This window comes from Ciconia boyciana, chromosome 22 (genome assembly GCF_034638445.1).
Source record: "Ciconia boyciana chromosome 22, ASM3463844v1, whole genome shotgun sequence".
Lineage (NCBI taxonomy): Eukaryota > Metazoa > Chordata > Aves > Ciconiiformes > Ciconiidae > Ciconia > Ciconia boyciana.
In genome coordinates this window covers 1,283,244-1,301,531 of record NC_132955.1, presented here as the reverse complement: position 1 = coordinate 1,301,531, position 18,288 = coordinate 1,283,244, and the positions used below count along the sequence as shown (strand labels likewise).

General features: G+C 59.0%; 1 protein-coding gene across 1 annotated transcript; it reads right to left on the bottom strand.

Annotated features, from left to right (window-relative positions):
• Nucleotides 1-4,591: 4,591 nt before the first annotated feature.
• Nucleotides 4,592-16,334, bottom strand: TNS4 (tensin 4). Its single transcript, XM_072886030.1, has 12 exons — nucleotides 15,824-16,334; nucleotides 11,279-11,723; nucleotides 10,636-11,066; nucleotides 9,665-9,751; nucleotides 8,981-9,100; nucleotides 8,601-8,693; nucleotides 8,181-8,258; nucleotides 7,657-7,728; nucleotides 6,274-6,442; nucleotides 5,679-5,747; nucleotides 5,387-5,413; nucleotides 4,592-4,816 (listed from the first exon to the last, which is right to left on the bottom strand). The coding sequence occupies exons 1-12, from the start codon at nucleotides 16,332-16,334 to the stop codon at nucleotides 4,687-4,689; spliced, it is 2,232 nt and encodes a 743-aa protein (XP_072742131.1). The 3' UTR covers nucleotides 4,592-4,686.
• Nucleotides 16,335-18,288: the final 1,954 nt, after the last annotated feature.

Genomic DNA, 18,288 nt, shown 5'->3' with positions numbered 1-18,288 from the left:
GCCAGCGCCTGCCTGCGCTCAGCAGCATCTGCCGGGCTCAGGGGCCGGCGCTGGGCATCCCACCGGTGTGGGGACAGGCTCAGCTGCGCTGTCCCTGCCCGGGCACCTGGTCCCCCCCAGCCTGGGGGACACCGCACTGGGTTTGGGGTTCAGTAGCCTTGAAAACCCAGGCACCCACAAAGCCTCAGGAAGAGCTACGCCGAGCAGGGATGGGGCGGGAAGCAAATGATTTTGTGCCTCCTTGTGAGTCCCAGCTCAGCCTCCGCTCGCTGCCGCTGCGAGGGCAGGGAGGATGGTCACTGCTGGCCCCGCGCAGCGGCACAGTGCAGCGGCACAGAGCAGCGGTGGGGCCTGGAGACGGCGGCAGGCTGGGATGAGACGCTGGACGGGCTTCAAAGTTCAGGGGAGGACAGGGACAGGCACTGGCTCGTGCCAGGGCGACGTGCTCGTGGCCAGGCAGTGCCGCCGGACTCGCAGAGCCACAGCCCGCGACACGTGTGTGCGTGCACGCCGGTGCTGGTGTGCACGCCGGTGCTGGTATGCACCGAGCATCACCAGCTCTGCTCAGTGTTTTGGGAGGGTGTCGGGGGACCGGCAGCTGGGAGATGCCCAGGCGTGGGAATGCCGGTGGCCGTACGCCTCCCGGCTGCCTGGCGCTCCTGGCCACGGCTCGGCTTTCTCACGGTGTTTGCAGCAAACGTGCTCACCAGGGCAGCTGGGAGGCAGCGTCGCCTGCGGTCACGTCGCAGGAGGACCCTGTGTCTCTGGCATCGTGGCTCCCTGGGCTGGAGGTGTCATCCAGGGCCGGTGCCAGCCCGATGCTCCTGTTACTGGAGCTGCGCGGCCGATGGTGCTCGGGGTTGTGCAAACACCCCGGAGGAGCTGGGCCCGAAGGCAGCCGTCTGCAGCCAATGTAGACAAGCGCAGTAATTTGCTGGCGCAGCAGATCAGCAGCCGGACCAGGGAAGACGCCAGCTCTCCTGGAGCCCGGCCCAGCGCCCCAGCCCCGCATCGACGGCTGCCCAGGGCTGGGGCTACCCGGGCTCTCCTTCAGGGCCCCCCCTCCGGCTGCCCCCAGCCCTGGAGGCTGCGGGGGCACCGGGCTGGACTCGGGAACCGATTTGGCTGGAGAAACGTGTGTGCGTGTGTGTGCATTTGGCAGAGCTGCTGCTGGGCTGCTGGGAGCGCGGGGGCTGGTGCCACGGGGCCTGGGCGTCATTTGCCCTTTCCCGTGACGCTTGCAGACTGGGGGCACCGGCCTGTCCCCGGCTCCCCCAGCTCCCCCCCCCCGCCACTGCTCCTCCCTGCTGACCAAGGGAGGGCTGCGGCCCTTTCCCTTTTCTGGAGGTCACCAGAAAGCCGGTGACAGGAGGCAACCGAACCCTCCCGCACCCTCCATGTGTCCGGAAGCGCTGCCGGCCGGGACGGGCCGGGCCGTGCTGGGCAGCGGTGGCAGGACCCCGTTGTGTCGGGATGGGGAGGCAGGCGGTGATGCCGACCCCAGCAGTGTCCGGTGGCAGGTCTGGGTCCACGTCTCATCGGGGAGCGAAGCTCTGCACACTCTCCACCTCAACAGCAGGTTGAGGCCGGCAGCTCCCCGTTCCCTGTGCAGGGCAAGGACGTTTCTGTGCAGAAACCCCTGTGGCCACCACGCTGCTGCCCGCCCCGCTGCCACCAGGGCTTTGTGTGTCACCCACATAAGCGCACATGTGTCCGTGCACCCACATGCATGGTGGGTGGTCACTGGTGTGATCCGTGTCCCCGTCACCAGGGTCAGCCTGGCCACATGCCGCAGCGTTGGCGGCTTTTGGGGTCTTGCTGTGACATGAGGCAGCATCCGTTGGTGGCAGAGGCTGCTGGGAACAAACCTGCGAGCCCGGCCAGGACAGGGGCTGGGTTTGTTACAAAATGGCTGGAACCGGACCCAGGAACCAAAACCAAGAGCCGCGCTTCCAGGAAGCCTGGGACAAACTTTGGAAGCCACGAGGAGCTCAGAGAATTGTTTGTTTTTTTCCTGAATCCAGGTGGTTTTGGCTGAACTGTCCCCGCGGTGTCTGGGCCCGTGCTCCAGCTACGCTGGGCTGGAAAAGGGCTTTCAATGAACTAAAAATTCCACGTGCGGAAGACGGCGCTTGGCGATGGGCCCGCTCCCGTCCCAAAGGGGTCCCAAAGCGGGGAAAAGCAGCCATCACCCCCTTCCCCAGCAGCTGAACCCTCCCAGTTGTGGCTGGAGTTCTGCAAAAGGGAGCGGCGTGCGGCAGGCTCGGGGGCGGCAGCGCGATCCCCCCCAAAGCGCCGGTTTCAGCCAAAGCCTTTGAACGTTCATGTTCCCTTTGTGCTTATCGCCGCTGTCCTGAGCAGCATCGCGATGAACACGACGGAGCCAAGCGGCGCTGGTTCGCGGGCCGCACAGCCCGCGGGGTCCCTGGGCCGGGGTCCCTGGGCCGGCGCAGCGCTAATTAAGCGTTGGTTAATGAAAACCGCTCTGCGCGCACCGGCGGCTCTGCCCTTACTTATGGCTCCCAGCAGAGGGGCAGGGCGCAGGCAGGGTGCAGGCAGGGGCAGGCAGGGTGCAGGCAGGGCGCAGGCAGGGTGCGGGCAGGGCACAGGCAGGGTGCAGGGTGCAGGCAGGGCGCAGGCAGGGGCAGGCAGGGAGCAGGCAGGGGCAGGCAGGGAGCAGGCAGGGTGCAGGCAGGGTGCAGGCAGGGTGCGGGCAGGGCGCAGGCAGGGCGCAGGCAGGGGCAGGCAGGGAGCAGGCAGGGGCAGGCAGGGATCAGGCAGGGTGCAGGCAGGGTGCAGGGCGCAGGCAGGGGTAGGCAGGGTGCAGGCAGGGCGCCGGCAGGGGCAGGCAGGGGCAGGCAGGGCGCAGGCAGGGCGCAGGCAGGGGTAGGCAGGGTGCAGGCAGGGCGCAGGCAGGGGCAGGCAGGGCACAGGCAGGGGCAGGCAGGGCACAGGCAGGGCGCAGGCAGGGCTGCAGGCAGGGCGCAGGCAGGGCGCAGGCAGGGGCAGGCAGGGCACAGGCAGGGCGCAGGCAGGGGCAGGCAGGGCGCCGGCAGGGGCAGGCAGGGCGCAGGCAGGGGCAGGCAGGGCGCAGGCAGGGGCAGGCAGGGGCAGGCAGGGGCAGGCAGGGCTGGCCGGTGTGGTGCTGGGGCCCCTTGCCGGCTGCAGCGCGCACTGCAGCGGGCCGCATCCTGCACGGCCCGCGGGGGGCTGGGGGTCCCGGCGGGGCTGGGGGTCCCGGGGGTGCACGAGGCCGGGGCGCTGGGGCTGAGCCGCGTTCCCCGGGGTCTCGGCGCTGGAGGTGCGGCACGCTGGGGACGGCACGGGCGCGCAGAGCCCGGGGTCACAGCCTGGGTGCTGGGTTTCGGCCGAGCAGAGCTTCGGGCAGCCGGCCCGGGGGGACAAAGCCGTTAGTTTCGCGTCCCGGAGCCGGTGCTCCCCCCGCCCCACGCAGTAACTCCAAAATCTGTTTTTCTCGTTGCCAAAGAGCTGTTGCAGCCGGATGCCGTTTCACAGCCTGGCTGGGGGAGAGCGACTTTTTCTTTATGTGCAACGCATGCGTATGCTTGGCAGGTTAAGAGAGCAGAGTAACGTATTTCAGTCGCTAACGTCTCTGCAGTGTTTGTGGTGAGATAAACGATCCACCGCTTTATTGACAATACCCCTAAGCAGGGTTTGTTAGCACAGGGTCCAAAATTAAAACAATGTCGAGGCACCAGGTAAGCGGGTGCCAAGGGAGACGGCTGTCTGGTGGCCTCAGAGCCGCTCTGCTCCTCCCTGAGATTACAGCAAGAGCTGAATTTTCAGCTGGTGTAAATCATGGCAGCACTGATTTTCACGAGGCTGCGCCAATTTACGTCATCTGAGGATCTGGCCCAAATTCATGCAAGTCATTTCCAAAAACCCAACGTTTTACTGTCAGGAAAATGTCAACATTTCTTTCTCAGCTTGCCGTGATGCCTGGAGGTTGAGCTAGCCTGTAACCCCGCTTTGCAAAAAAGGGCAGGAGAATTCACCAGCACCAGGCAAAAATACGCTGCCTTTCGATGCTTCTGGCCCTTTGAGGGAAGCAGGATTTCTCAGCAGGGCTTAGTGATTTTATAGGCTTTGATTTGCAAAACTGCCTCCTGATGCTGGTCTGTCGTCAGGGAGGTGAGTCCCCCCTTGCCTGCACCAGGCCTCCCCTCCTGCGGCATTGGGGGGGCCATTAGGGCCAAGTCCCCGAAAGTGGGAGCTCAGCTCCACCGAACGCGCCTCAGCTTGGACACCCCGAGTGCAGGCAGCCCCCGCTGCCGGCAGCAATCTCAGCCAGAGTATTTCAGTCCTCCAGGGAAAAGCGACTGGTGCATGCCGGGTGAGGGAGGCGGCAGTTCCGTACGGTGAGCACAGCTCCCGGCCCGCAGCTCCGCTGCCGGCCCGGCACAGCTCCCCGTGGGCAGTCGTCCCGTGCTGGCCACCGCGGCGAGCCCTGCCACGCCATGCCCTGCAGAGGGTCTCGGAGGAACATCTCATCCCACCAGAGCATAAAATCTTTAACTGAGGCTCTTGACGTGATGGTACGTAACAAAAAAATATAAATATGAGCTGTTGCCAAAATGCAACCCAGAAGCAGGAAAAGGTGAGCAGCAGAAGCTCGGCAGCATGCGGGCAGCTGCCAGCCCTGAGCTGTCCTGGGGTTTCTGTCCTCTACGAGCCCGGCAGGAGCTTGCACAGAAGGTCGATGACAAGCGACGCTGGCTGCACAGTGTCGTACTCTGCAAACAGGTGACAGAGGTTCTCCGAATCTGTCTGGCTTTTGGCCACAAACCCAAAGATCCTTTGAAAAAGGAGAGAGAGCCTTATGTAGTTTACATCCAGGAATCCAAAGGAATACGCTTAAACTAGCCCCGGCCACAAAGCAAAATCCCAGTTCCAGCAATTCCACCTTGGCCCGCTCCCCAATCACGTTTACTTGGAAGCAAAACAGCCGGGAGAAGTGTTTCTGGCAAGGCTTCCCCAGCTGTGAAAAGTTTCTTGAACGCAAGGTAGAGCCAGATATAAACTCACTTCCTGAGCCCAGAGCAAGCCAGTCACTGGGAAGGCTGATGGATTTGGACAGGGCCTTTCTACATGAGGGGATGCGGAGAACTGGGCTTAGCCAAGCTTCTCATCAAAACCTACAGAGCAAAACGCCCCACAAAGCTTCACCCATCTGCCCCGCATCTCATCGTGCCACCACGTTAACTTTTGTTGCATCCCCTCTTCATTTTTAAGCTTTGATTCTTTGCTGCTCTGCAAAGCTTCGCAATGCACCCGCTGGAGAGGCGAGGCTGGGCCAAAGCAGCGTCTCCCCCCCAGGTTTCCACCGGCACGCTTCGGCTGCGGGAGGTCCCTGCGCAGGTCTTACCTTGAGGACTTGCAGTACTTCTGCCACCTGAGGGAAGAACAGAATTGGATTTGCTCAGAAGAGGGATACTTAACTCATTCCATCAGCTGCAAAGTCAAGGTTTATATTTAGCTAAACCCAGCGTGTTAAGCCCGGGGCAGGGGCTGCACAGCCGGTGGTTGGGATTTGGGATTTTAAGCGGTGCAGAGACGGGAGCAGCGGAGCCGCGCTGGGAACCGCGGGGAAGCGAGCACCGCGCGGCAGCTCCGACCGGCACGGACGCCCTTATCCCGCAGAGCAGCCGATAACTCACTTTCTGTTCTCAGGATCCATCCCGCAAAACCTGATGGCAGCCAAGGGGTAGTGTCGCCTGAAAAACACCCTGCCGGGGGAAGGAGGAGAGCGTGGCGTTAGAGGAGGAAAGTACCCGGGCAGAGCTGGTGGGAGAAACAGGCATTTGCAAATTCAAGCCCTTCGCAAACCGTTGGGGCTGCTGGGAACAGGGGGTATGGGGGACGCGGGGTGTGGGGGTCCCGCTCCCCGAGGCTGGCCCTGAGCTGGCAGCTGGCAAAGTGCAGGCAGCTCTTGGGTTCAGGCGGCTCCTGCCTCCCACGCTTGAGCTGTTGCCACTAGCTTCATGTAAAGGAGCATCGTGCCCTGTGCTGTAAACAGAAGGGATCAAGTCCATCCCTGGATTGCAACGCGGATTTGTCCTAGCAGGCCAGTTTTTCTTGACGTGCTGCAGATCAGCACGTCGGCAGGCTGAGAGGCCAGGAGAGAGCTGTGCGGTCACGGGCGAGCCGCATTTCCACGGCTGTTTAGCTCTCCCCTGCAGCTCGCCGCTGGTGAGCCCTTGGCCGCGGCAGCAGCCCGGCAGCCCCGTCCTGACCTTCCCCAGCGGCTCTTACTTCCTCTGGATGTCCGTCAGCGTCACTCCCTGCTCGGTGACTCTGAAGTGCACGAGGGTGGGCGTGGGCAGTGTTTCCAGCTCGAAGGTGGAGGAGATGGCTTTCTGGATGGCCGGGGCTCCCGTGAGCGTCTCCATGTTCACCGAGTTGAGGTACAAGACGTTGCACACTGCAAGGACAGCACAGAGCCCGGCTCAGCGCGGGGCCAGCATCATGCCGGCATCTCGCTGTGCTGGGCATGTGCAGCGCTGAGCACAGCGGTGCCGGTCCAGAGCCTGGTCCCAGGCATCATCCTGCACAACCGGACACACGTACGTGGGTCAGATTTGTTTTGATGAAAATTAAAGATTTGGTGACTCAGAAATTCTTCACAAATTTATTTTGGTTTACTTTAATTCTTTGCACTAATTGTTTTAAAAGTCAAAGTATTTAATTTCCGGTTTCTAAATGTCAGATTTGGATTTTTTTTCTGTTTATTACATATTTCCTTTAATGAAAAGCAGAAGTACCCCAAGCCAACTAACAGCTGAAGGCCAACCTAAAACATGACATTTCAGGCTGATTGAGCTGTTTAAAGGGCTGCTCTGGGTCAAACCAAACTTTTCAGCTTGCCAACTCATTTTTCAGAATTTCCAGCAAAACAAAGCGGTTCCCGACTCCCCTGACTGCGCCGTGACCCATCCGCGTGGTCCCCTGTCCATTGCTCTCCGCTCTCACCTGGAGCCCACCCACCGCTGCACCCAGGCTGGGGGCACCGGGGCGCAGAAGAGAAGCAAAGACCCTTCCCCGTCCTGCTGTGCAGTGTCCATGCATCTCCCGTAAGGTCCCTCAGCAATTTAACTAGCCTCCAACCGCCCCGGCCCTCTCCTAGAAGCTCCAGATGTTCAGTGCCCATCAGTTCAATACCCTGGTTGAGGCCAATGGGGAGAGAGGCTTAAAAATCAGGGGCTATTTAAAATTGTGGGAATTGTGGGTCTGTTATCAGCCCTGGGACCTCAAGAACTCTCTTTTCAAACTTTACTTCACTACTGTGAGGACAAAAAGTCTCCTTTCTTTAAAAATATCAGGTTCCCTTGCAGGCCCACGATCTGAGGATGTGAAGAAAACCCACAGGCATCTCCAACCTGGTGACAAAGCCAGGAGGGGGACATTGCACCGGCACCCACAGATGCACTGGGGTGACCTGCTGTTCTGCACAGGCCCAAAGACAGTGCCGGCTTTTCCGCTTCTGCTGTGAATGGCGTCGGAATGGATGACGTGAAAAAATAGAGCCCTGTGGTTGATACGTAAGGACCAAAGCCCAAAGCATGGGTGCATGCCCAGAGTTCCAGCTACTGGAAACTCGACTGTCCCCTGGTGACAGCAGCCTGCTCCTTTCCTCACCAGCAGTTTTCTTCAGCAGGGACAGCGCGGATTCAGGAGCGCAGTCAGGGCCATCTTCTCCATCAGCCAGATCTGCACAAACGACAAGCAGGAGCACTGATGTCCGCAGGTCGGGCTGCTCTGGGTCACCACTTTGCATTGGGTGAAATTCCTTCTCTCACAAGAGGCCCAAAGGCTCAGGACCACTTAAATTGCAGGGGATTAGAGCAGGAATTAATTTCATTGTCCTCCATCTCCCTCTCCTGGCTCCATTCATCTCTGACCTCCCCACTCCTCCTTCCCTTGCCCACCCTCAGTGGGTCCCTGCTGCTTTGCTGACCACCCTCCATCCCCAGCAGAAGCAAGTCACCACCGTCTCGTACCCGACTCAGCTCTTGCAGGTCCCTGCTCCACCTACAGCCAGGGCAATCAGCCCCGCTGCAGGGGCACCCGGGCGGTTCAGCCCCCTCCCCGCAGGACCGTGCCCATCTCCCAGAGGGGCAGGAGGGACTGCTCGGAGCATCTCTGCTGCCCACAGCACCTACCTCGGGTGGGGATGCTCAGCTTGCAGGGCAGTGCCAGCGGGGTGATGGCGTGCTGATACACAAAGGCAGAGAGGCTCCCTGCGACACAGAACCGCGAGTCAGGGGGGCCCTGGTGCCTGAAACCTCCCACCCCTGCACCGCTGGCCCCCCACCAGTGTCCCAGGGACCTCGGAAGGAGGGAAGGGGAGGGCTAAGCCGGACTGTTTGGGGCCTCACAGTGGGTTTTCCAACCCCCACCCCATGTTCTTTTGGAGACTGCTACCACGGTCTCACTGGCAGAGAAGCGCGGGCAGGAGCCAGGGGCTGGAGGGCCCCCAGGCCAGCACGCTCACTGCAGGGTCCTGGCCGGTGCTTCGAGGGGCTTTTGGAAACAGCTCCTGGGGCTGCCAGGGCTGCTGCGGGTGATGGCACCGTCCTTACCGAAATACAGCTCCTCGCTGGCTCCTTTCAAGTGCACCCCTTTGGCAGACGACTCGATGAGGAAGTGCCGGATGAGGTCACTGCTCTCATCGCCTGCAAGCGGGATCGAAGACAGCGTCAGCACCGGCACGACCGCCATTGTTTTGCCCCTGCCCTCCCCTGCCCGCCCCAGGGCCCCGTCCCAGGGCATTCTCCGGAGCTTCTGCTCTGCGTGGCGAGCGCGGTGCCAGCCCCCCGTGCATGGGGATGGGCACACGCAGACCCTGCTGCCAGCGTCACTCGCACAACCAGAGCCCTGTGGCTTCTCAGCTTGCTTTAGTTTGACCGGTTCCAGTTAAATCCCTGAAGCAAACCCCACCTTTCCGAGCAAGTCCCTGTACCTGTCTGGCTGCCGGATGGAGAGACGGGAACCTTCATCGCCAGTCCGAAAGACCCCCGGTACGACGTGCTGTCCCGCACAACGAACGTGCCTGGCTCCTTGTCCTTCAGCAGCTGGATTGCTGTCAAAGCACAGGCAGAGGCTCAGCCAAGCAAAACAGGTGGAACCTCCCCGCGTTGCGTTTCGCGTCCGGCTGATGTTCTCGCGGGGAGTCGTTCCTTGCCAGCAGCGAGAAAACGTCAGGAGCGTTTGCTGAGGACGCGCACGTCCCTCGTGCGGTGGGACTGCAGTGGCCCTGCAGACTGGGGGGCCCCAGCTCGGCCCCATGGGTGCCTGCAGTCCCCGGGACAGGGTAAGCCCCTGCCCGGGCCATGCAGAGTCGCAGCACAGTCAGAGGCAGGTGAAGCTTTTCTGGACCTGAGGAGGGGACGGAGGGGCCGTGGCACAGCCCATGTTTCTGAGCCTTCCCCCTAGACCTGTGAGCGGGTCTCTCCATGCCCATCGACCCCCAGTATACTTTGAATCGCCATCACTGAGTCCCCACAGGACCTCAGCGCAGGCAAGAGCTGGACTGAGGTGCTGCGGGGAGGCAAACTCCAGCCTGGGGAACAGGCAGCGGCCCTGCAGACCCCCAGGGAGCAAGTCTGAGATGGGGTTATCCCAGCGGAGACACTTACTGCCTTACCTTGGTCCCTGGTTATGTTCGGCTTGAACCAGTATTTCGACGTGTCCATCACAAACTTCATGGTTGGCTGTCCAGCCCTGAGGGGACCTGCAAGAGACATTACGGCGTCAAGGCCAGCGTGGGACCTGAAAGACCTTCGCAGCAGACATCACTGAGCAGGACAGAGTCCTAGCAAAGACATTTCCCTTTCAGGTTGGCCAGAGCTGAAGTGTTTTTTCAATCCTTTTGACCAGAGCTTCCTCCCTACTCCTCAGAATAATTCATTCTCCACATAATTATCTCTCTTGGCAGGCTGCGATGGAGCGCAGAAAGGCAGCACGTGGAATCCCTCAGCAGTGCCCGTCTGCCCGACCCTGCACAAGTCCCTTGGACCATGGAGATTTACACCAGCTGAGGATCTGACCTGCAAAACCCTCCTGCTATTCCCATAAGCATCCCAATTAAAACCTTCTGCCCCAAGAGCTGCCTCTGCTAATCCCCTCCAGAGAACAACAGCCCTATTGTTTACCCTTGAATGAGGGACCTTAGGAACTCTGGTATCTTTAGATGTCCTCCAGGGCAAACTGGAACCCTAACCCCTCCTCCCCACCCATTCTGGGCCCACAAAGAAGTATGAAATGACAGAATTATGGTTCTCATTCTCAGGTGCTATAAATACGTGTATCTGCACCTCCTTGAGGGGACCAGAGCATTTCTGCCTGCTGAGCACGCGCCCCAGGACCCGGGTGGGCAAAACACCATGGCTAAAGCAGGGTCATCAGCAAAGAGCTGGAGACCACCGCAGAGCCCTGCAACCCTGGGGAGATACACTGAGGATCTCTAGCTCCAGCAAGGACCTCCTGTCCTTCATGTCTACAACCCCCAGATAAACCAGAGTAGAAACCAGTGTTTGCTCCCCCTTTCCGGGCAGCAGTGGGGCTCTACAGCTCCTTCCAGCCCCAGACCTGCCCTGTGGCAGGGAGGTGACTTACTGTCCGAGACGCAGGAGAGCGCTGGTGCCGACAGCGCGTTGTTCAGGCCACCGAGCCTTGAGGCTGGGCTGCAGCTGGGAGGGGGGCTCTGCTTGACAGAGGCTGGGGGGGCTTTGGCCAGCCTGGAAGATGCATCTCCTTGTTCCAGGCACCCGTTCACCAGCAGCACCGGGATGTCGGCTGCGGAGTTGAGGATGGAGGGGGGGCAGCTGCTGGCCTGTCCCTTCTGGGCCAGGGAGGTGTTGGCTGTGGTGGAGCAGGCTGCCCTGGGCTGGTGGGGACTCAGGCCAAAAGCTTCTCCAGAGTGAGATCCGATGCTTGGGGAAGGTGGGCAGGGGCTGCCCAGGGAGCTGGCAGGGGACGGGCAGTCAGCGGAGCGGCAGGCAGCGGGGTGAGCATCTGAGTCGTCGTTGTGGAGCGAGTGGGTGCTGCTGCAAGAGGGAGACAGAGAGCAGAAGGAGATCAGCGGGGTTGTTCAGCCGGGATGGGATGCACAGCCCCCTCCAGAGACCGCGCCAGCCCTGCTGGGCATTGATTCCCAGCCTGAGGAAGGAGGTGCTGGACAACAGGACTTGGGGTAACTGCCCCGTGCTCCTTCCATTCCCATCACCAAACCAAGACTGGGACACAAGGTGGCATTTACCTTCCAAGGATGTAACTGGTGTCCGAGCCGGGGCTCGTGGAGAGCTGGGAGACCCAGCTGCTCCTCTGCAGGGCCCTCACCACATGCACGGGCTTCAGCAAGTTGTCAAAGCCCGGGGAGGTGCCGAGAGCCCTGGGGCCGTAGGAGATGCTGTCCGTCTGGCCAGCCGCGCACTGCTGGGGGATGGCGATGCACTCAGACGCTTTGCTGCAGGTCCGGGAGGCAGAGCAGCTTGGGGCGGCCGAGCCGGGGCTCGCAGGTCCAGGTGGGCTCGAGAAAACCACGCTGCCACTGGTGCTGTAGTTGCCTCTGAGTCCCCCTTTTTGGGGCAGGAAGCCGTTGCCCTGGGGGGACCTCGAGAACGGCATGCCCGAAGGGCTGGGGGAGCCCTGCAGCAGCTCGGGACACGTGGCTCTGTCTGGTGTCATCTCTATGTATTTAATGTCTGGAGGAGGAAAGAGGAGGTCGTTACCAATTCAGCGTTCGAGTCAGGTTTGTTAGCTAAGCTCTGTGGGGGACATGCATCTCTGTTCTTGCTATTCATTTTGGCTCCAGTTTACATGCCCTGCAGGGCTGCTGGGCCCAGGGGAGGACCCCTGGGCTCTGCAGGGAGACCCCATGGCCCAACGCTGGCCTTCGTTAAGACCCTATGAGGGCTGATTTCTTCACAGACACCAAGTCATGGTGACCCACCCAAGTGCAGGCAGGCTCCCAGGCAAGAGGGGTTACATGCAGTCATGTCTGACTGCACAGATCCCCCTCGCCAGCATCGCACAGCCTGTGCTTGCTGAGACCTGCAGCGAGAGGCGGGTGTTTCCTCCAGCAGCCGCTCTGTTTGTACCTGACTCAAGAGAAAAGCATCTGGCTGCTCCCCCCAGGGATGACATCAGGCTCGGAGGGTGCCCGTGGCAGCGGGCACGTGGCCCTGCACGCCCTCTGAGCTGGCTGGGCGGAGGAGCGCGGGGGACGTCACCTGGCCCCCAGGCACCGCTGGACATCCACACCATCCGCACCGTGGCTGTGGAGCGGGAGGCAGAGGGAAGCCGTGCGGGACAAGGGCAGTTACAAGGCTCTAGGTGTCGGCTATGGCACCAGGCATGCCAGCAGCAAGAACGCAGCCCAGGGCAGGGGCTGGCTGCCCTCCCTTCCCTCCTCCCATCCTGTACAAATCTCTTTAGAGAAATAATTTCCAAGGCAGTTTCTGTGCCCGTGCCCTGCTGTGTGTTTCTTCCTGCTCTTCCATTCATGCCTGGGGCGGCAGGACATCTCCTAGCCCCTCTGCTTGCCCTTATGTATAAGGTAACACATCTGACGGAGCATCGCTTGCTCCACGACCTTCAGTGAAACCTCACAGCCAGGGCAAGGGGACGCCTGGCTCCCAGGTGCCTGATGCACGTCAGTCACTGGGTTCCTTGAACAAGCCCATAATTTCTAGCTGAGCTAGAAGGTGCCTTTTAGCAAGAGACACTCAGACTTGATTTAAGGGCTTGCAGCGATGGCGCATTCATCACCTCCCCAGGGAAGCTGTTCCAGTGGTTAATCACCTCCACTGCTAGAAGCGTGCACCTCCTTTCTAGTCTGAACGTGCCCAGCTTTGTTTTCAAGCTCCTGGTTCTTGCCCTGCCATGGAGTTTAGGAAAGTTCCCCTTCTTAAAGGTGTTTCTTGGAGAGAGAAACACTTTTTGCTGCAGCAATGAAAAACTGCTCTTCACAGCCCTGAGCTCCCTGGCAGTTGATGTTACGTGTCTTGTTCCTGCCCTGGGACCTGCTGGCGAGGGTAGCTGGCCAGGGCAGAGCAGCCGACTCCAGACTGCCAAGCGCTGCAGACCCTGTTTACTGCAAGGAACAACCAGAGCTCCGGGGCATAAAGCTTGATGAGCAGGAAAAGCACAAGTCTGTACAAAAGTTACTCTCTGAGCCCCTTTTCTCTATGCCGGTCCCAGCGCGGGATTGGATCGGCACGGCCAGCGGAGAGCCGCCGAGGAGGCGCCGGGTAAGCCAGAAGGGCTGGTCCCCAGCGGGGACGCAGCTGGACCACGCATGGGGAAGGAGCCAGAACCACGGCCTCCCCCCTCCACACCCCTACTGCCACTGGCAGCCAGCAGCAGCTCCTCCAAAGCCCGTCCTCGGAAAGGCTCCGGAGCCACGTGGTTCTGGTATCAGCGTGCAAACCCTTACAGCAAGCTCTTGGCCAGATGCTTTTTGTCAATGTCTCCTTCAAAAGGGGAAAAGAAATGAGGTTTTTAATTGTCCTTTAAAGAAATAACTGAAAAGCACCCTGGGCTAACGAGGCCCTTTGCTTCCTACTTTTCTGCCTTTGCTCTTGCTTATCAGGTGTGGTTAAACCTCAAATATTTGCTCAAGACCTTGGCAAGTTTTTCAGCACCGAGGAGTGGCAGAAGTGCTGCAAACACGGAGCCCAGCTGTCACGCAAGCTGAGACGCTCTCCTCTCCTCCAGGACCAAGCAAGTACCAGAGGGAGTTAGTGACTGTCATGACTGTGTCTCCTATTGCTACAGCATCCGTTATGTTAGAAGCCCTCCTCCTGGTTCCCACTAGACAAGAACAAGCCCCTCTCATGGACTCTGGGCACCATCAGTCTCCTGCCAGCCCACACATCAACTGACCGTGCTTGCAGGGAACTTACAGCTTAGGCAGAAAGGGGGGGTGTGGAAGCTATTCAGAAAGCGCAATGGGGCCCTGCGCAGCGCTGCCCTGCATGGCCAGGGGAGGAAAAGGAGGCAGGAGCCCAACGGGAGCGTTTCCTCGGGGCCAGCTGGCGTGAGATGGGAGCAGCGGTGCATGCACAGGTCGCACGGCTGCAGCAGGAGGAGGTGGGTGAACAGGGACGCTGTGCAGCAGTAGGAAGTTTGCGTAAAAAATGAGAGCTGTTAAAAGAAAATGAAAGCTGAAGTGAGGCTTTTCCCACTGAATTCAGGGCCAGATTTCCAGATGTTCAGTTCCACACTTGGAGCCAGATTTTCAAAACCACTAGCACGCTACCTGCTGAGCTGCTCGGGACTCCAGCCCTCGAGCGATGCCTGAATGCCTCCAAACACTAGTCTGAGGAGCCAAGAGCTGAACTCGCACTTTGTCACAGTACTTTATCTGCAAGGCCACCCCCTTCCATCCCAGCAGGAAGCAGGGATGCCGACTGCTCCGGAATCGCCCAAGCCCCGCAGTGTGCTCGCACCGCTCCGGCCCCTGCACTCCCTGACTCCGGCTTAGCTGCTTCCCCGTGGCAGCATCGGGACCCTCACGCCTGCAGGGCTGCAGCCCGGTGCGCTTGCAGACACGCACCTCATCCTCCTCCAACCCCGCGTTCCTCATGCGGACGTTTGCATGAGGGCTCAGGGAGAACAGAATTTTTTTCATGCCTTTAACATCCTCTCATTTGACCTTCCTCTGGAAAGAGGCCTAGGGACAGATTTTCAAGGTATTTCCGTGTCTGAAGACACGGAGAGGCAATAAGGCTTTTCAGAAGCAGTGAGACTGTAATTTAGGCACCTAAACACATCACAGATCTGTCCTTCGGCACACCAGAACACTCGCAGCAGCCTGCAGCACGCTGTCTGCTTGTGTTACCCTGCGCACAGTGTGCTGAGCTTCTAACACCCTGCAAAAGAGTCACAGGCAAGAGTGCTTGGATCAGAAGCAGCACACACAGCATGGCTTTGGATTGCAGGGATGACAGAGAAGTGTTGCAAAAAGGTTCGCGTATGGCACCCAGGCACGAGAGCAGAAAGAGGGGGTTGGTATGTGCTGCTGATGTTCTGCCTTGTGTATGCCAGGTATGCTGCTGGAGGAGTGCACAAGCCCTGGAAAAAGAATTTCCCTGGCAAAATGATTGGGAACATTTAAATGGGATGGTTGTGTAAGGATCAGTACCTTAGCCCAAGGCTTTGGAAATCTGGCTTCAAGTCCTTGTGCTTCCACAGGTCAAGTATGACCCTGGGAAAGGCTCCACTGCCCTTTGGTAGAACTGGGGCTCTGCTGCGAGGGTAAGCATGCTCCAGACGTTGCATCCAGAGGTCAGTGCCTGTCCCTAGTCACTGATGGGAATAACTTGGCTTAGGCATTTTCTGAGAGCTACAAGTCTCATTTCTAATGAGAAATGTTTTCTCCAAACACAGGGAAACAAACATCAGGTTGAATTAATGCTGTTCTCCCTGTTTTCTTTTGGATCTTGTTGAGCTAGCGGGACACGAGACATTTCAAAAGGGGTCAGACCAGGGCCACCTAAGCACGTGAGTTAGGCGGAGAGCCTGGATACACAATCTGTTCTCCCGCTCCTGTCTATGAAGCCCTGATGTCAGCAGACAGTATCCCAGGCTGATCCCGCTGGGGATGGTGGGCGATGTCACCGATGCCCATTTCCAGCCCTTCACAGAAGCACAGGACCTCATCTCGCCCGCAGCAGAGGAGGCTGGGGCTGGTGTGTGGCCAGCCTCTCTGCCCTGGACTTTTGCTCTGCTTCTTGCAAATAGTTTTCACTAAGTCTGAGCTGCGCTGGCTCCACTGCACGACCAGCACCTTTTGCCTCACCTATTGCCTCTGGATCTTGTTTCTTGGTGGCAGCAGCGTCACCCTGACAAGCAGGTTGGACCCCATCCTTCACCGGCTTGAACATGAGCGGCTGAAAGGTCGGATCGATTTCTAGGATCAGCTGGTTGAGACTCTCTATTGATATGTCCAAGGTAGGAGACACCAGGTGAGCCTCAGGATCTGTGCCGGTGTCTTCCTCTGCCTTTGGCTGATACGGGGCAGTTGGTCTCTCCAAAGAGAGATCCTGCTGCCCCTTCCCCTGGGCGTGAGCAGCCGCATGCTCAAACACGGGGTGGGCTTGGTACAGCCCTCCACTGGGAAGCAGGCGTGCATTGGCGTGCACCATCGCGGACGGGTCAGCCCAGCCCTCCGTTGAGTAGTAGGCATACTTCATCGGCAGCGTGGAGCAGCCCGGATACCCCGCCGGGTGCAAGCTCTTGCTTTCCTCCTGTGAGGAAACACACACGGTCTGTCCAACACGCAACACATGGTTTTGTATGACCTGTGACATGGTTTGGTCTTCCGATTTGATGCCTTAGAGTCCAAGGGAAACCTCCTCCTCCTCGCCTGCCTTTCTTCACCAGCGACCTCAGACCCCTTCTTCAATCCAGCGTCTCAAGTGGAAGAAGAATCTAAGGAATGCAGAGAGAGGAGCGGTTACACAGGCATGCCCAGGGCAGGAGCAGACTTCAGCGGAAAAGTCTATAAAAACGGGGATTTGGAGTGCAAAGCTGGAATTCAGCTCATAAGAAAACAAGTCATCCTGTATTGCTTTTCCACCCCCCTCCAGCCGCTGCTCCCGGTGCCGCAGTGCATTTGGGCAAGTGCAAGGAGGATTAATTTGCAACAGCTTTTCAGGATTCGAAGGCCTAAAAACTACATTCTGCTTTATTTGCACAGTGCTTTTTTTTTTGGTTAAGAATGAAACGAAATATCAGTCTAACACCTTTTCCATGGGATCCTGACGTTTGGAAGCCATTTGGAGAGGCAATGGTAGACAGCGAGCCCAGAGCCACGCAGGGTAGGCTTGCAGTGGGCCAGAGGGACGGAGCAGCCTGCCAGAGCAATGTTCTGCGAGTGGGTGTACATTTAATCTGAGGGTTTATTTTGCTGGTACAACGTGAGCTGAGCCCTGGAAGCCTGTGTATGTGGCTGCTTTCTCAGTCAAGGCACTGCTCTAGGAATCTGATTGCAATTTTGAATTGCTCTCTGGCTTCGCTTTAAATAGAAAGTATTTTTGAATTCGCCATTAAAAAAACCCCACGGCAGAAGGTCGGCTTCCCTTGGGGGGTTCTGGGCAAAAGGTCTCAGGACACCATTGGGGGGGGGGGGGGGGGGAAGTCGTCCCACTGCATCAGAACAAGTGGGGCCCCCCCTGCTGCTCTCCCTCGTGCTCGTCTGCACCCCGGCACAGCGGGAGCTGCCATTCGGCAAAACTCACTGCTGCCAAACGCACTGGGGGAACCTCACTCATTTCATAGAATCGTTTAGGTTGGAAAAGACCTTTAAGGTCATCAGGCCCAACTGTTAACCCAGCACTGCCAAGTCCCCCACTGCACCATGTCCCTCAGCACCACATCTGCATGGCTTTTAAATACCTCCAGGGATGGGGACTCCACCACTTCCCTGGGCAGCCTGGTCCAATGCTGGACAACCCTTTTGGTGAAGAAATTTTTCTAATACCCAGTCTAAACCTCCCCTGGCGCAACTTGAGGCCATTTCCTCTCGTCCTATCACTTGTTACCTGGGAGAAGAGACCGACCCCACCTCTCTACACCCTCCCTTCAGGCAGTTGTAGAGAGCGATGAGGTCTCCCCTCAGCCTCCTCTTCTCCAGGCTGAACAACCCCAGGTCCCTCAGCCGCTCCCCATCAGCCTTGTGCTCCAGACCCTTCCCCAGCTCCGTTGCCCTTCTCTGGACACGCTCCAGCCCCTCAATGTCTCTCTTGTGGTGAGGGGCCCAAAACTGAACACAGCATTCGAGGTGTGGCCTCACCAGTGCCGAGTATGGGGGCACGGTCACTGCCCTAGTCCTACTGGCCACAGTATTCCTGATACAAGCCAGGATGCTGTTGGCCTTCTTGGCCACCTGCTCATATTCATGCCAGCTCATATTCAGGCGGCTGTCGACCAGCACGCCCAGGTCCTTTTCCGCCAGGCAGCTTTCCAGCCACTCTTCCCCAAGCCTGTAGCATTGCATGGGGTTGTTGTGGCCCAAGTGCAGGACCCGGCACTGAGCCTTGTTGAACCTTGTACAATTGACCTCGGCCCATGGATCCAGCCTGTCCAGATCCCTCTGCAGACCCTTCCTACCCTCCAGCAGATCAACACTCCTGCCCAGCTTGGTGTCATCTGCAAACTGACTGAGGGTGCACCCGATCCCCTCGTCCAGATCATTGATAAAGATATTAAACACAAGTGGCCCCAATACTGAGCCCTGGGGAACACCGCTTGTGACCGGCCACG

Coding starts and splice junctions, on each gene's coding strand:
- TNS4 (XM_072886030.1), bottom strand. CDS start 16,334: ATGTCACAGGTCATACAAAACCATGTGTTGCGTGTTGGACAGACCGTG. Junction 11,724..15,823: donor ACAAGATCCAGAGGCAATAG/GTGAGGCAAAAG, acceptor TTCCTCCTCCAG/ACATTAAATACATAGAGATG. Junction 5,414..5,678: donor ATGGATCCTGAGAACAGAAA/GTGAGTTATCGG, acceptor TTCTTCCCTCAG/GTGGCAGAAGTACTGCAAGT.